This window comes from Perissodus microlepis, chromosome 3 (assembly GCF_051167445.1).
Source record: "Perissodus microlepis isolate ML-2025 ecotype Zambia chromosome 3, ASM5116744v1, whole genome shotgun sequence".
NCBI lineage: Eukaryota > Metazoa > Chordata > Actinopteri > Cichliformes > Cichlidae > Perissodus > Perissodus microlepis.
This window is the reverse complement of record NC_140463.1, coordinates 29,739,240-29,756,650: the sequence shown is the minus strand read 5'-3', so window position 1 is coordinate 29,756,650 and position 17,411 is coordinate 29,739,240. Positions and strand designations below refer to the sequence as shown.

The following is a 17,411-nucleotide window of genomic DNA, read 5'->3' as shown; positions in this document are numbered from 1 at the left end:
TCAGTGATGCGAAACCTTCCCTGCAAAACGAGTTGAACTCCTGTGGGGAAATAATGAATCATTTATCTATTTTTTGGATGACAGGAAAGTGGTCAGGTCTAAACCACCACTCACATCAGCCTCTAAACTAGCCACCGTGGAAGCGTGAAAATGATAAAGGAAGCCGTTGGCTTCATTTCCTGTATTCTGTTCAAAGTTTTGTAGTTTTGTTTTGTGATGGGCTGAAACACACAGCACAAACTCACAGCTGGATGCAGACTACAGCATCCAACCTCCACGTGTATTGCGCTGGAATATTTCAGAGCTGGAAGCAGTACAGGCCAGTATCACTGATATCATTATGCGATGAATCATCATTTATTTGCAAATATTCTGAACACATTTTAATGAGCTCTAAATCACTGTGATTTTTAATTTCAACAATAATTATTTAAAACAATAAAACACATTGATATTTGAGGTACATTTTATTGATTTCCAAATAAATTAATGTATATCTTTGTAACACAGTTCAGTGGGCTACATGTTGATGTTAAAGGACTGAAATAAATATCGATAGTATAAGTCTAGTATCGATCCAGCACTAATAAGGTGCAGGTATCGATGCTATCGATCTGCCCACCTCTGCTGTGTAAGCAGCGGCAGTTACACAGCAGCCCTGTCACAGTACACCGTCGAGGTAAATGTCAAACGGCTGCAGGTTTGAGAGCGAGCGTGTCTATCACGTGGTAAACGAGCAGCAACTTGAACTTTCGCTTCCTTATCTTCACAGGAGCGGCTCTGTTGACGCTTTCAGTGCCTCCTCTCATTGTCTGTTATCTAAATGTGCTACAGGCAGAACCGTGGGAACGTCCCATCATCATATATCCACTGTTCCGTTTCTAAAGCTTGCCCTATCACGTAAGTCAGGATGGCCGAGCGGTCTAAGGCGCTGCGTTCAGGTCGCAGTCTCCCCTGGAGGCGTGGGTTCGAATCCCACTTCTGACAGTAACTTTTCACAAGCAGCGCGAACAGCTCGCTCTCCTCGGGGTTGGTTAGGTCCTGTTAGTTAACACGCCGCCGTGTGTTGCATTTTAGTCAGCTGTTCCCGGGGTGGCATCAAGTGTCAATCGGCCAACAGTCTCAAAACACAGGTGCTGGCACTATGTGTTTAAATCTGCTATAACTTCGCTCTGTGAGAATCAAGTCCGATTGATTTTAAGTGATAACCTGTTTATTGAATTTGTTAAGAGGAAACCTGAGCGGCCTTTGACAGCTCTGGCCAGTAACCAGTAGCCCCAACCTAAAATAGAAAACTTTCCAGCTCATGCACACATGCAGGCTGGGAAACACAACCGACAGCATGAAGCACTGTGGCTTTACCCCAGTGAAAGAATGAAAAGGTTTAATATAGCAGAAATATAAAAATATGACTGTCAACGAGGATAAATAAATAAATAAATAAATAAATAAAGACACTCAGTGAACAAAGAGCATAATGACTGACATAAATAAAAAATGCTGCATTCATAAAACAGTTTGACGGGAAAATTGTGGACCCCTATTATTATTATTATTATTATTATTATTATTATTATTATTATTATTTTTATTATTATTATCATTATTATTATTATTATTATTATTATGCTTCAGTCTAAAAATTCGGACTTGCAAATATAAAGTATTCAGATGCATTGGGCCTGAAAATCTGGTGGAAACATTCTTATTTATTTACAAAGTAATCCTAAAAATATTTATTGTATGATGCCATTACTTTCTTTCTTTTTTTTTTGTATTTTATAATATAAAATCTTAATAACTGTATATTAAGTTATTGAGGGATATTCTTACATGTGTATTTTGTTATGTTGTCGTTTATCGTCTTTACATGGGGATGCTCACAGCAGGCGTTACAGTTCCTGTGAAAACACTTTTATCTGCTCATGATGACACTGTGGTGAATTTCTTTGTTAAAATTTGAGTGTTTAGGAGATCAGACCAGTGTTGCCAGTTGGGTCGTTTTAAATTATACGAACGTCGACTCCCACAAGATAGTTTTAAATGCTTGAAGTCGTTGTTGGTCATGCTTTCAACACAGCTGTATTCTATCAGATAATATGAACTAAAATAACCTGCTATAATAAATAATCATTACATGTTGATTAGTAAACTAGTGAAGGAGCATTTCACCAAATCACAGGATTCAGCTTTTTATGTCTAAAACTGTCCTGCACATTTTTTGTAACAACTTTTCCTCGTGTGTTTGGCAAATGAGAGAAAAAGTAAAACAAAGAAACATGAGTAATATCAGGACCAAAGGTTGAGTGAGACCCAAAGCCATCCTTGTTTAGTCTCTTTGGATGAAAAATAAAACCTGCTGGTTTTCTAATCTGTCTCTATTTAATCAGAAGATTAAAGATTCTGGTTTTTAATGAGGTTTTCTGACACTGATGCACACTGTGAGAAACACCAGACAACGGCTAACGTTAAGTGACAATTTCACCTTTATTAACATGGTGAAAAATCATTAGTAAAGGTCAGGGTGACAGGCGGGAGGAGGGCTTGGTGCTCAGGTGGTGCCTGTAAAGAGAGCAACACACTGAGAGAGAGACGACAAGGATGTCCCTCTGCAGTGAACCACAGCAGATCTCTGTACTTGAGCTGCATATGCGCACCGAAAGTGATTGAAAAGCATTTCAATGAGATCCTTTGATTAGCGTCCTGCTTTCATCAGGAATTATTGAAAATAATCATTGTCCCAGTGTTTGTGCTGGAAATGATGAATGCCAGCGTGTCGAGGGATTTAAAGAGAAACTACTTTCTGATTTTAATTGACATAAAATAAAGAAGCCAGTGGACACTTTGCTAATTTATTTCACAAGCTGGCTTCTGGGAGCATTATTTGACTCTCTTCCAACAATAATAGCTGTAATTATGGAATTAATAAAGACTCAAAGAAGTGCTATAGATTGTTTTTTCTTTGACCTTATAGCTTCAAAGGAGACAACGAATTGTGGACAAGTACATAACTAGGTATGAAACATGAGGTTTGAAGGTCAATATTATATAATTTTATATATATGTAGTCTCTCTGAAGGCAGCAATACTGTGAAAATGCTCAATTTACTACGCTTTAACTTGTGACAACTTGTGACAATCTGCTAAAGAACCCCTGTAAAAATGTGTATTTGTTACTTTCAGGAGAAACGAATAGACTGAGCAGGATGGAGAGCCAATGTTTTTTTTTCTTTGCTTTGTTTCTGGCAGTAGAAACACTAAAAATACTGTGATCTCCATGTGACCCCTCGTGCACCCTGAATCATCGACCCGCCCAGCTTGGAACTTCTAAAAATATACTCCTAGAAGGCAGGTGGATGAATAAAAGAGGAGTGAGGGTTCAGAAATTAGAAGTTTCTATATGATTCACAGTAGAGAAATACGTGTCATCAGCATCACCATCATGCTCCCACCCATCGTTGTCATCTCCTGAATTATTACGCAGAAACGTGGCTCCTGTGGCAGATGTCTGATGCCTCAGAGGTCATGAACTCTGAGTGCAGATGCTGATAGAGGAGTGAAAGCAGCTTTGCCTTTGCCTCGGCTCCTTGAGTGACGTTGATCGTGCAGCAGAGAGACAGTGTCCTCCCTTAGAGACCACATGCATGGATTTTCCCCCTTTATATTATATGAAACAAAAAGAGAGGGGTGGGGGGTGTTATCTGTAATATCCAGCATCATTATTTGCATTAAGATATAATCTCATCCTTTTCATAAACTCTGGAGACGTGGTCTTGTGATTAGTAAGAAGCTTTCGGCCGTATGCCAGGGGAAGGTTCCTCTTTTTCGAATCCTGGAAGTGGGGGAGGGTTTAAGCTGAAATTCCCTTTTGCTTCTTTCATAATAAAGTCGTTGCTGTTCAGGAGAAAGTTGTGTTTTTGTGTGTGTGCTTTTTTTTGTTTACTAAAGAGCGAAAAGTTGAAAGCATTGCAGGATGTGGGTACAAGATGAGGATGAGGACACTGCGGCTGCAGGTAAGACTCAATAATCTGGCCCTAAAGAGGTGCTGAAGGAGCTAAATAAAAGTTTCAGCGTTTAAAACGTCAGAAAAATAAAATACTTTTACGTTGCGAGGATGTTCATTGTGCAGGTTTTCTAGTTGATGCACATTTCTTGTGTTTGATTGTTTACAACAGCTTTTGTTACCAGCTAAATTCTACTGCGTGAAATAAAATAATGCTAAAATTTCACTCACCTTGAATCCTCTGTATAATTAACAAGAATGCAATTCTTATTATTTGCTATATAATTTCAAAAGAAACGCTCCAAAAGCGCCACAAAACATGGTCATGCAGTCCAGTTTGGTAGATTTCATTAGAGCAGGCGGGGCCTAGCAGACAGCTATAACCTCCATGACTTTTGATCTCATTGCAGCTAAATCCTTTTTGACCCCCGCACAGCTGTCATGAAGTCGTACAGAGATGAGGAACAGTTTTTCTGCTTTAAAGCTCAGCATTTTAATGTGAGGGTCTGTTGGTAATGACTTGCTTTTGAAGCCGGCCTCTCTGGCAGTGAGTTTCTTACACCTCAGTTTTTAAACAGCTTAAACAAAAGACATATGAGGGATTAATCTGTGACTTTTGGAGGTGCTGCTACACGTGTTGTTTAACCTGCACAAGCAGTGTAGTAGTTTTGGTTTCATAGGTAATGTGCTGCAACAGGAATCACTATTCTGATCTGACGCTCAGCAAGAAAGAGGATTCTTTATTTGATTTCAACACTGCTGACTCCTTAGTCTGTAGGACAAAGTGAAGTAACAATGGGAACCTTCAGTGAGTCACAGGCCACGGAAAGCGAAAACCTTTAAAGGTTCCTCATGTGATTTCCACTTCCCGTATTCCTCGCAGAGCACAACAACCTCACGGAGTTTCTCTTCTATTCATTCTGATCTTTGGTCATCTGCCAGTGTCTTTTTTTTCAGGTGCCATTTCACAATATAAAGTGTCATGTTTTTGCCCGCAGACTCGGATGAAGAGTGTGCTTTCTCCTCCGAAGATGAGGAAGACCTTCAGGTACTGATGTGACTGATACCTTTCACAGGAGGGATCGCTGAGCCCTGCTCAGGCTGGTGTACTGCTAGCTTGATGGAAGGGAAAAATTTGACTGACTCTGGTTTAGAAATCTTCCCTGTGTGCCAAGAGCCTGCTATTATAGAGAAAGGATAAAAATGAAATGACACAAAAATGAAACAAAATTGCCAAATCAAAATGGTCTAAAAAGCGCATAAACGTGATTACGTTGAAACGTAATTTGGCGCCTCAGCTGTCTGATAATGGAATAAAATGTGAATAAAAATCAGCTGCGTCAATTTGCCGTTGCTTGATTGATCTCTTTCTTCCGTTTTGCTGGTTGACATTTGATTGCCAGTGGCACATCCTGGAGAAGCAGAGGGACGAAGCCAATCAGAGGCTGTCGGAGTTGGAGGAAGGTGAGACTCTTCAAATATCAACGTTGTTTACATGTTTTTTAAATGACAGGACTGTGGGACAAACAAACGAGGAGCTTTCGCACAGAAAATTGTTATGAATGTGTTTTCTGAATGATTGTATCCTCTTCAGTATGCTTATATGAAGAGCTCGTGACTGACCACTGTGCTCTTTATCAGCTTCCAATCAGCTCCTGAAAGAGATCAACGTGCTGGAGATCCAGTTCCAGATAGAGCGCTCCTGCAGGGAGAGCGCTGAGGCACTGGCTCTCAAAGTATGTCTGTTAACTACTGGACTCTTTTTCCTTTCCTTTCCTTTCCTTTCCTTTCCTTTCCTTTCCTTTCCTTTCCTTTCCTTTCCTTTCCTTTCCTTTCCTTTCCTTTCCTTTCCTTCAGCACCTGAATCATCAGATCTCTATTTGATCTGGTTTTTCCCCAGGTCACCAAAGAGAACAAAGTCCTGAAGAGAAAGAGCCAGATGTTGATGCCACTCATCGCTGAACTACCTGAAAACCTGGCTGATATGACCTTTGACCCTGCGGTTAATGGTGACGAGGTGGATGGTGACGAGGTGGATGGTGCCGGAGGGAGCAGCAGCGAGGAGATGCTGCTGCTTGAGAGTCAAGCCAAGATCACAGGTTAGCTGACACTACACATGATATGAAAACAGCAATTTTGAAATTAGAATGGGAAAAAATAGAAAATAAAATCTTGTTATTTGCTTTGTTTTGTTTTGTTTTTTGTTCCTGTCATGTGTGTCAGAGCTGCAGGCGTCTGTTGACGGTCTGCTGGCTGAGAAGCTTAAACTGGAGCAACAAGTGGAGGATCTGACCAGTGAGCAGACGCAGCTCAGAGAGCAGGTAATGTAGACAGTGTTTTTATATTTGTGGAGTCTGAGCACTTCAAGCAGGGGTGGGGAACTCCAGGCCTCGAGGGCTGGTGTCCTGCAGGTTTTAGATCTCACCCTGGGCAAACACACCTGACTCAAAGGATTAGTTCATTCCCAGGCCTCTGGAGAACTTCAAGACATGTTGAGGAGGTCATTTAGCCATTTAAATCAGCTGTGTTGGATCAAGGACACATCTAAAACCTGCAAGACCCCCCACCCCTGTCTTAAAGAATCCTACCAAACACAGTATGTAAAGATGCCTTAAAGCTACATTCTTTCTAATAGCCAGCAGGGGCCGACTCATCTAGCTATAAAATGAAATGTAATGGAATTAATGGGGAAATGGCCTGTGGCTTCCTTTACCCCGACCCTGAGTAAACACTTTTTCACTCTATGGTCTCAATCATTTGTTTAAAGTCTTATTGAATAATACATGTTGTCCATTTAGCAAATTATGGTTCCAATTAGTGTTCAGGAGGTCAATAAACAGCCTTTTATAGCACCCGTTGTGGCCGTTGCAATCTGCTGGTGTGAGCTTGTCGTGCACTTTTTTGATTTTTATCTCCTGGTGCTTTTGCCGTGGCCGTGTTGAAGACATGATTCTGACAGTTTTTACCACGCACAGGAGCTCAAAGATGATTCAGAAGGAGATGTTGAAACAGTATGAATCAGATTCTTTGGAGAAACTTTAAAATAAGGTTTGCATGACGCTGTAAAGAGTGGTGACACCTGCCGTCTCTCCCAGCACTCAGAACTGTTGGTCAGATCCGCCCTCGCTCATCAAGTCCAGTTTCAAAAAGGTCAATGCTTTAAAACAAGACTTTGCAAACCAGCGAGTGACATCCATCTTTCATGTACAGTCAAAGGGACTGGCTGCTTTGTGAAAGTGAACCTTACAGCTGCTTCTTTGTTCCAAAAAAACCAAATGTAAATCATCAAACCATAAGACTATAACATGTCATAAAGTTGAAGTTTGTGTTTTCTCTGTGTATGTTTGTTTGTGTGTGTGTGTGTAGCTTGCACTGGAGGTTGCAGAGAAGGAGGCCATTCTGAGGAAACTGAACAAACAAAGCAAGACTGTAAATAAACTCAAACGAGGTAAGTCCTGATTAGATGAGACTGAAGACTGAAGATTACTTTCATTATTGATTCACTTAAAAAATCCTTTCATGAATCAACAGACTTGAGATCATTCATTTTTGTGGTTCATTAATTTTTCAGTGTAACAACAGTCCAGCTTTTGAGTGCAATTAAAGGAGCATTTCACTGAAATTACACACACACACACACACACACACACACACACACACACACACACACACACACACACACACACACACACACCACTTTTTTTCTAGTTATGCAATTTTTTTCCATCTTATAGACATATCTGAGCCATATTTGGTACATTGTGTATTTTTAATTCATAAATGACATTTACCCCAAACCATTATGCAATCAGGAGTCTGCTTGCTTCTAAATCAAAAGCATCATAAATTCGTCATTAATATTTGTTTTGTGTGTCTCCCCCTCCCCCTCGTGTGCACACCCAGTGTCCCAGCTTGTCACCGATGAGTTCACAGAAATGTCTCAGAAGCTGGAGCTGGAGCAGGGCCTCCGGCAACACGCTGAAGTCTTAGCCACCCAGGTGCGAGCACATGCGTGTGCGTGTATTTGTGTGTGTGTGTGTGTGTGTGTGTTTGTGTGTGTGTGTTTTCAGCACTGGACAAAACATTTTGTCATATATTCACACCTATATATACTGAGGGTGACAGGTCGTGCCACAGGAACGGGACGAGGAGTGTTAGCGCTGACCTTCGGGCGGGTGTGGGGAACCGACGGACACTCCAGTGAAAGGGGAGGGAGGGGATGCAAACACACCCACCCACACACACACACACACACACACACACGTTTCTGCTGTCGCACCGCAGCTGATGTGGCGGGACAGCACAAGGGGTCTCCATTCATCGTTTCTCACACCGACGACACTTTGGTCAAATGTGCGTCGCCTCTATGAAGAGACAAGACAAAAGCGCACACGCACTTGTACACATTGACGAAAAACATCAATTCACTTAAAAAACACACACACATACCCAAGCAGAATACACACAAACACACACACACACAGCACAGTTGTTGCAGTCCCAGCTGCTCCCATAATGAAGGGCTTTTCTTTCCAAAAAAAAAAAGCTGTCTCTCTTCCCATTTAGCCCCTCCCTGCGCCATAATTAGTGGTCATCACTGCCGCCGAAGGAGAATAGTGGTCTTTAAGCACAACCTGTCTTCGCCTGACACCTTTATGTTTTGCCGAGCATATAGCAATTGTCGCTTTTGTGCGCAGCCTCCTCCATTTACTGGACAGGCGCACAATGGGCTTCCTCACAGGGGTCCTTACCTGTGAAAAGGACCCCCGACTCTCCACACAATTCAGCCCCTTTACTCTCAATTCATGGTAAAAGACCCCCCTGCGCTGAATGCCTCTTGTGTGCACCACTATTTGTCTGTTTTCATGTGTTTTGAAAACAACAACCATTCACACCTCTCCTGTGTGATGCACGGTGGTATAATGATGCGGGGGCCTCAAACAGGAAACGATTTGGAGCTTTTTTTTTTCTGTGTGTGCTTCTTTGTTCCTTTGTGTTGCAGTGTGTGTGTGTGTGTTTGTATGTATGAAATAATTGTGCTAATTGCTGTGTGAAAATTGCTCTCTGCTAAAGGGAGCCCACAGATTGAAGCGGTGTAATTTGCAGCGCGGAGCCTCGTGCTGCATGCGCCGACACCAAGCTGCTGCTTCAGTTTGTCCCGATAGTAAAAACACAGAAATGAAAACCTCATTTTCTCACACTTCCTGTTCTCTGATCACGGACCTGCTCTCAAAAAAAAAAAAAATCTAGAAAATCTATCAGAGAGACGCCCATTATAAGCAGAGTGCACCGAGGTCACGTCCCTTGTATTGTTTTGGGGGGAATTAAAGGGTATTAGGGGCAGTTACACACAAAATAACACGTAGCAGGTTTTCTTAGCTGATTTTATTTTGGATCTGGCTATTTGTGTCATTTAAATTAACCATCACCACCACACCAGACCATCTCTAAGGTTATAATTATCTCTGTCAGGATAGTTCTTTAGGTGTGGTCAGCTTTTTTTTGTGTCACTTACAGTGTTTTGGTTGGGGAACACATTACAAGACTATGTGGACAAAGTACTGTGCCACCTACAGATGATATCAACAGCAGCTGCTCAGCTGTGGACCCCCATGTCAGGAAATGACATGGGGGTCATGTAATGTAATGTAATGACATCTCGGTTTTGATGTCATTGTTGTTCTTTTCCCATTGTTCATATTTTGTTTTTGTTTCCTGCCTTTCTTTGTCCTACATGCTTCCACTTCCTGTTTTACTTTGGCAACTGCTTTTCCTTGCGCGTCTCCCGTGCCTTGATTTCCTGTCTCTGTCTTCTCTCTGAATGACTGATCCTTCCGGTGTCTAATTCAACAGTCTGTGTGCATTAGAGGCGGGCTCCTCGATCCAAATATCGATAGCACCGATACCAATGCTGGTATTGGTATTCGATCGATACCAGCACGACACAGTTTTGCAAATTGTTGTAGAAAATAAAACCACAGTAATTTAGTGGTCATAAAAATGTGTTCAGAATTAGCATCCAGCTCAAAAATCACGACAAACTGCTCTGTCCTACCGTTATCGGTATTGGTATCAGCAATCCTGGCTTTGTATTTACTTGGTATCAGATCAATAGTAACATTTGCAGTATTGCGAAGCACGATCATTCTGCACTTCTTTTGGTTACACATGTGCATTACTTCTCTTAACCACTTATCCAAGTTAGGGATAGAGGAGCTTGAGGATCACAGGGGCCCAGCTCACCCTGGACAAGCTGCTGGTTTGTCACGTGGTCAACACGGAGAGACACACCTGCAGCCAATTTGCAATCACCAGTTAACCTAATGCTCATATTGCTGGACACGAGAGGAAACCAGAAAACCAACTGGTACATGGAAAATGTTTGAATACACGAAAGCTCCCAGCCATTCAGAAGGTTCAAACCAAGAAGCCTCTTGCTGTGAGACAACAGTGCTAACCACTGCGCCTCCCTTATCGGTTCGAAAACTAATCAAACCCTGCATTTTGCCTATATAACTGTGTGCACAACTAGCACAACATTAACACATGTCACAAACGCCTGTGCAAAAGAGCAAAAGGTTTGTTTAGAGCACTCTGCTGATTGAGGAGATCTACACAGCAATGATTAAGCACAGCTGGTGTATTCATTTTCCACAGCAGAGAAGAAAGAAGCACATTTTCAAAACGATTCAAGGCAAAGTCTGACATTTTTTTTGTCACAATGCGAGAACAATGATGCTTTGTCTCACAGCAAAATAACCCTGTTCGCATTGCCGCTGCTCTTCAGTGAAGCCGATGAGTAATACGTAACAAAGCTTCCAAGTCATTGTTCAGTCAAACGCTGGTTTGACAACCACCTGCTGGGAGACAATCAGCAACCAGTCCTTTAGATCTCACTTCATCTTTCCTCTAATTATGGTTTATTGTCAGTGATGTATTTCTTTTCCATTTTCTTAGAAACAAAGAATCCAAATATGTGTTGAAATTGTCAAAGCTCCATTTGTTTCTCCCCCCATCAGATGATCCTGGAGCAGAAGGCGGCCCAGGCCTCAGAGACAGACCTGAAAATGCAGGTGCAGCTGGAGCAGGCACTGCAACAGATATCCCAACTTAGCACAGCCCTGTGTGACATACAACTCTACTACCAGGACCGGGTGGGTAAACGTGATCACTGAGAGTGTCACGATAACAGAACATAGTGGAAATAACTGATGTCTTCATCATGCCTCTGCTCTCCTGTGATCAGTTAAAACAGAGCCAGAGCGCCGTGGAGGAGAGCAGTGCCCTCTCTGAGCTGCAGAACCTGAGAGAGCAGCTGGAGAAGAGCGAGGAGGAGAGGAAGACTGTAGAAACTCAGCTATCTGACGCTAACAGCTTGGTCACCCAGCTCCAGGAAGAAGGTACTCCCTTGTGCCTGAAGATACGACCTTATCTAATCACAACAAAATAACTGTACATGACATGGAATACATTTTAGAAAAGTCTTCTGATGTCTTAGAAATATTCAGGTTCTCTTGAAGCAGTGATTGGAGGTCATCACCTTCAAATGGATGTGCAACCAGTGATTCACTTCCAGCGTGCCCCTGTGCCTCATCAGTTTGAGCACCGGTGCATTAAAGAGACTTTTAATCAGCTCATCCATATCAGCTTTTGTTATTTCCCATTCTCTATTCTCTTTCTTTTTAGTGAAAGAGTTACAACAGACACTCAACAGCGATGATAAAAGTGATGAACCAGGAGAGAAAGCCATTCCTGACTCTGTTTCACTGCCTCCTCTCCCTCCTCCGCCTCCTCCACTTCCTCCGCCTCCCACTACTGTTACCAAGTATGAAAAACTAAAGCCATAGCTTCGTCTACTACTAAGAATACAAGTCTAAGTTTCACAGGATGGTTTCAGATATTGAATGCACATCAGCTGAGTTAAGTTGGTTGTGATTATGCTGGTGAGGATGATGTTTTAATATTAAATGTCCATATGTAAAACTCAATGGTCGACTGATTTCAGAGACTTAATCCCTTTCTCTGCCTCCCGCTAGCTTTAAGGATTTCCTGAAGAGCAGGAAGAAACATGGTGCCAAGGCTGCTGATGATTTAAACAGTACGTCTAACCACACGCAACATAACCTTCACCATAAAGCACTGAGATTTAACAGGGACTCTGCTTTAATCTTAGATTATCAATGAGATCCCTCATTTTGATATATGTCCTGTGTTCCTGAAAAGCATCTTAATTTTTCCAGGCAGTAATTCTATAGCATCTCATCTTTGCATAAAACATTTGATGTAACAAACATACAAAACACGCAAATATACACAGACCCCTGACAGTGCAGTAAATAGCACTGATTATGTCTTCATCATGACACCTGTTAGTAGGTGGGAAATATTTGGGTGCAAGTGAACATTTTACCATGAAAGTTGATGCTAGAAGCAGAAAAAATGGGCAAGCGTATGGATTTGAGTGATTTTGACTCACTGTGATGGCTAGATGACTGGGTCATAACATCTCTAAAATTGCAGCTCTCGTGGGGTGTTCAGAGACTCCCGTGGTCAGTGTCTATCAAAAGCTGTCCAAGGAACAGCGGTGATGCGGTGACAGGCTCATGGATGGCCAAGGCTCATTGATTCACATTGAGTGAAGGCTGACCTGTGTGGTCTAAACAGACGAGCTACTGTAGCTCAAATTGCTGAAAACGTTCTGATAGAAAGAGAGCATCACAATTCGTTGAGTATGGTCCGCGAAGCCACAGACCAGTCAGGGTGTCCATGCTGACCCATGTCCACCTCTGAAAGTACCAACAATGGGCATGTGAGCATCAGAACTGGAGCATGGAGCAATGAAAGAAAGTGGCCTGATTTGATATATCACATTTTCTTTCACATCACATGGATGGCCAGTTGTGTGCATCAGTTACCTGGGGAACACCAGGCACCAGGATGCACTATGGGAAGAAAGCAAGTTGGCTGAAGCAGTGTGATGCACTGGGCAATGTTCTACTGGAAGACCTCAGGTCCTGTCATCTATGTGAATGTTACTTTGAAATGTACCACCTACCTAAGCATTGTTGCAGACCATGTTCACCCTTTCATGTTAACAGAACTCCCTGATGGCTGTGACCACTTTCAACAGGATAATCTGTCCTGCCACAAAGCAAAAATGATCCAGGAACGGTTTGAGGTGTTGACTTGGCCTCCAAATTCCTTAGATGTCAATCCAATCGGGCATCTGTGGGATGTGCTGGACAAACAAGTCCATGGGGGCCTCAAATCACTTTTTACAGGACTTGCGGATCTGTTGCTAACACAGCTACAGGGTCTAGTGGAGGCCCTGCCTTGATGGGTCAGGACTGTTTTGGCATCAAAAGGAGAATATTAGGCAGGCGGTCATAATGTTATACCTAAATAGTGGAAGTTGTCAAAATAGGGACAACACACTACACTGATTTAAAAAAAACTGTCATAGAAGACTAAGAAAGCAATCTCAGCACCAATATTCATTTTCATTACTTAAGAAGCAGCTCCCTTGTTGGACATGAAGGCAAGAGCAGTGGATGAAATGATGGAGAGAATAAAGAAAGGCATCGTCCTGAGACCTATGAAGAGAATACAGGTAGAAAAATCGCACTGTGAATTGACATTTGATATATCAGTGTTTTCCAAAGAAACTGATAAAAAAGCATAGCCTGCAGAAATAAATATAAACTCTGTCTCATAACTACCATCTAACTTGTTCCCACAGGAGGACGACAGTTCCTGGAAGGTCAGTTATCCCGCCGTTCTTCATTTTCTGTTATAACACAGCTGTGATCTGTGTCAGTGACAGATTTTTTTTTTTGCAATCCACACTTTTCTTACAGGACCAGAAAAGTGACAACAGAAAGTCAGCTATCCTGGAGTTGAAAGGAATGCTGGTAATAACTATGAAATCAAATTTCACTGTGGGCTGAAAGTCACATCCGTGTTGCAAAAGAAAAAAAACAAACCTCACAGCCGTGAGCGATGCATGGCAGCTTGATCTGCTGTGTTTGATCCATCTTTAACTATTTAATACATCAGGACAACATGAAGCGTCAGCACCTCCGCAGAGTGCCATCCAGGAGGGGAACTGGCCGAAATGTGGGCGAAGCAGAGCTCCTGATGGTGCTCCAGAGGAGGAGGAGAGCAATGGGAGACAATCAGGAACCACCACCCTCAAATCAACCACAGGGTACGCTGACAAGCATGGTGTTTTCTTAACCATATACTATACCTTCAGTGTGACGTTGGCTAATTATAAATGGCCTGTCTGCCATTAATACATGAATGACTAATGCTTAATTAAGGCTTCAAAGAACAGAGTGATTTTTTAAAGGTTTTACAACAGTTGTTTTTGGAAAAAAGCATCTATTATCACACAATATCCGATTTTGTTCTATCTAAAACATGAAAACATAGCTGCCAAAACGAATACTGGGTTTTGTGCATGTGTTCCCACACTCAGCAAAATGACAGCTCAGGTGCCTTTATAATCTTATGACCTTCTAGAACTCTTTAATCAGCTTAAATTACAATGAGATCACAATAAATTGATTCTAATTTGTTTATTAGATTGTTTTCTTACATTATTTGTGCTTTCAGGTGCAAAGCACGAGCACAAACAGATGAATACACTTTTTTTTAGCCTTACAGAGCACTCAAAGCTCTTTTAACTACAAGTCACACTTTAACTGTGTGCACTTGAGGCTCTTTATTTACCTCACATCCATGACCAATTTAGATCGCCATTTAACCCAACAAGTCTTTGGAGTGTGGGAGGAAGCCTTAGTCTCCAGAGAAAACCTGCTTCAATGGATTTAACATGCAAGCTCCACACAGAAAAGCCCAACCAAGGATAAACACACGAGTCTTCTTGCTGTGAGGTGACAGTGCTAACCACTCCACCACCATGCCACCAGTTCTGATTGTATGTCTGTGCCAAGCCACTGTCTCTCAAGGCACCCTCTGACTTCTGTGTGTCCTCTGTTGCTTATGTGCACCACATATAATTTCTATGCCAGGTATTTCAAACATAAGTTTGGGGGGACCAGAGTCTCCAATCTGGATTTTGTTCAAATGTTTGTCATATATTAAAATGGGGCGCATTAACCTGAACTATAAGGGATAAGTGGATCGGTCTTTGCCTTCCATATGTCCCACTCTGATATCTCATAAATGCTGTCAGATTGGGCACAAACATTCACTTTGACTCAAAGATGAGTGGAACTTGGTGGTGGAAGGTCAGCGTTACTCTGTCCTCACAAAACAGCTTTGGACTTTACATGGAGACTTCATTTACCAACTAGACACAATTTCACAGAAATGTCTGATAGTGTAGAACGATGAAGATGTTACCATTTATATCAACCTGCTCTCATTTCAAGACATCGGATCCTGCCGTTTTGTCTGAAGCTGATGATGTCAGAGAAATGCAGTGGGTTCTGTTTGATAGGTCAGGACCTGCGAGAAGTAGGAGTGACAGTGATGCAGATCATCAGTTTGTCAGTGAGCCATTTCTTACCATCTGTTTAGGTTTGCTTTCACTTGCTGTTTATCTTAGCGTTGGAAATATACCCATTAAATCATAAACCCTGCACAGTAAAAAATAATGCATGTGTGTGTTCAATGCACATCAAAAATAACACACCCACTGCATTTAAATGTTTAATAAAGAAGGGTTTCTGTGCATAAATGACAAGCTGGGAGTGACATTTGTCTCATGATTGCTGTGGGTGGCGTCTTGGCACCAAGACCTAAGGACACCTTTGCGCTTGTCTCCATGTCGCTAGCGGCTTGTGACAAAACTAAAAAGGTCAAAAGTCAACTTCACTGTGGCTATATTTCACATGTGGTAGGGTACTGAATAGGTGACGCTGATTGGTTGTAAAGATCTTCTGTGCTGCTGGGTTGAAGACGTGTGCGAGCCAGCCCTTCTGTAGTATTGATGGCTCTCATGATTATAACTTAGTCGTCCAAAAATAAATGCACGTGACACGTTTCATTAAACTCAAAGTGTTAGCGCAAATAGCACATGAGTCTAGGGCAGATGTGAGTGGTCGGTGGCTTGCAACCAGGAGGTTAGTTACAAATGCGAAGTGCCTACCAGGATGTAACCAGGACATATGCTTTTAGATGTTTTTCATTAGTTTAAAAAAAAGAGAGAAATTCTAGATGCCAGCTTTTAGTATTTGTTTGCATTAATGCAAGTGATCTTCATCCACTTATTTTTAAAAAAGGAAAGAAGTTATGCAAATTCACTGTTAAAAGGGAAAGATACAGACACAAAAGGGAGAAATAACTGGCTCCCTTTCAGGCCGAGAGCCATTTCGCTCCCTCTGACTTACCTATATTTCCTAATCAGAGAAAACCTCTCTATTCTCTACCTGCTTTCAGTTGTTTTAGCCCACCCTTTAGCTCCCATTTTGAGACTCGTGCCTAAAACGAATATGCGGTGATCTCTGTGCAGATGTCCAACCAGGTTTGCCGTGTGTTCCAGCGGCAGCCGATGCTCCCTGGGCAGGTGAGAGCGGCAGCGCCCCTGTGCTCCGGAGGCTGAAGCAGAACCGAGAGAAGAGAGACTCTCGCATCAGAGCATCAGCACTGTTCATCAGTCACCAAGCCTGACAGCTGTGAGAGGAGGACATGCTGGTTGCTATTATTATTATTATTGTTATTATGATACTGCAGGTTTATATGACAATAGACCAAAGATGATTGAGCAAACTACGCATGTTTGACTTTAAAAGAATCCATTTTATCTTTACATCTTTGCACTGACTCGGTATTTAAATGCACTGCCTCCTTGGTGTCTTACAACAAACCAGCACTGCCTGACTTGCCTTGAAAATTTTAAATAAAAACTTTAGCTGTCAGCTCTCTATCCGACAGCAGTTGCTTGTGTTTGTTTTATCTTCTTGAGGGAATCCGAGGGTCAGGATTATATCGTAAACGAACATTAAATCTTGCATTTCCAGCTACAGAAAAACAAAGAAGAGCATTTTTCAAATGCCGTTTAACCCAGGTCTATAAAAACCTTGTTGCGTGTCAAAGGAAATGGCACTCTTTCAGCCGTATTTAATAGCCAGCATCATCCTTTTCAGAAACTGGGATTTCAGCTGATCTAAGTGCAGAAAATAGATGGAAAATAGCCCGAGCCGTTAAAGAAAACACTTGCGTGAATGTGATTGCCCGCTCCTCTCCCAAGGTGTCTGTCTCTTAAAGCTCGATCCAGCAGAAGAATAGTGGCTGCCATTCATTTGGACACATTAAAGCTGTCGCACCGAGAGCCCAGAGGTGCTGCTGAGATAAGAGCCTCGGGTGATCTGTGTGTGTCCCCCCTGAAAGTTTCTTTAAAATGTAGCAGGCTGCCTTTTGTTTTCTCACCTCCACACAG

At 42.1% G+C, this 17,411-nt stretch overlaps 1 protein-coding gene and 1 non-coding gene across 2 annotated transcripts; both read left to right on the top strand.

Annotated features, from left to right (window-relative positions):
- The first annotated feature begins 904 nt into the window (after positions 1-904).
- On the top strand, positions 905-987 carry trnal-cag (transfer RNA leucine (anticodon CAG)). The gene has a single exon. It is a non-coding gene; the product is annotated as a tRNA-Leu (tRNA).
- A 796-nt stretch (positions 988-1,783) lies between these two features.
- shtn2 (shootin 2) lies at positions 1,784-16,903 on the top strand. Its single transcript, XM_084923946.1, has 17 exons — positions 1,784-4,013; positions 5,002-5,051; positions 5,407-5,467; positions 5,645-5,739; positions 5,904-6,102; positions 6,227-6,324; positions 7,370-7,451; positions 7,907-8,001; positions 11,023-11,157; positions 11,250-11,403; positions 11,690-11,828; positions 12,040-12,101; positions 13,516-13,613; positions 13,743-13,763; positions 13,861-13,914; positions 14,060-14,210; positions 16,485-16,903. The coding sequence occupies exons 1-17, from the start codon at positions 3,974-3,976 to the stop codon at positions 16,640-16,642; spliced, it is 1,692 nt and encodes a 563-aa protein (XP_084780072.1). The 5' UTR covers positions 1,784-3,973; the 3' UTR covers positions 16,643-16,903.
- The last annotated feature ends 508 nt before the right edge of the window (positions 16,904-17,411 follow it).

What these genes read in the sequence shown, in the direction of transcription:
- shtn2 (XM_084923946.1), top strand. Translation starts at nt 3,974, where the DNA reads ATGTGGGTACAAGATGAGGATGAGGACACTGCGGCTGCAG. An exon ending in GAGTCAAGCCAAGATCACAG is followed by an intron (nt 6,103 to 6,226) that starts GTTAGCTGACAC and finishes CATGTGTGTCAG; the next exon opens with AGCTGCAGGCGTCTGTTGAC. An exon ending in GACCTATGAAGAGAATACAG is followed by an intron (nt 13,614 to 13,742) that starts GTAGAAAAATCG and finishes TTGTTCCCACAG; the next exon opens with GAGGACGACAGTTCCTGGAA.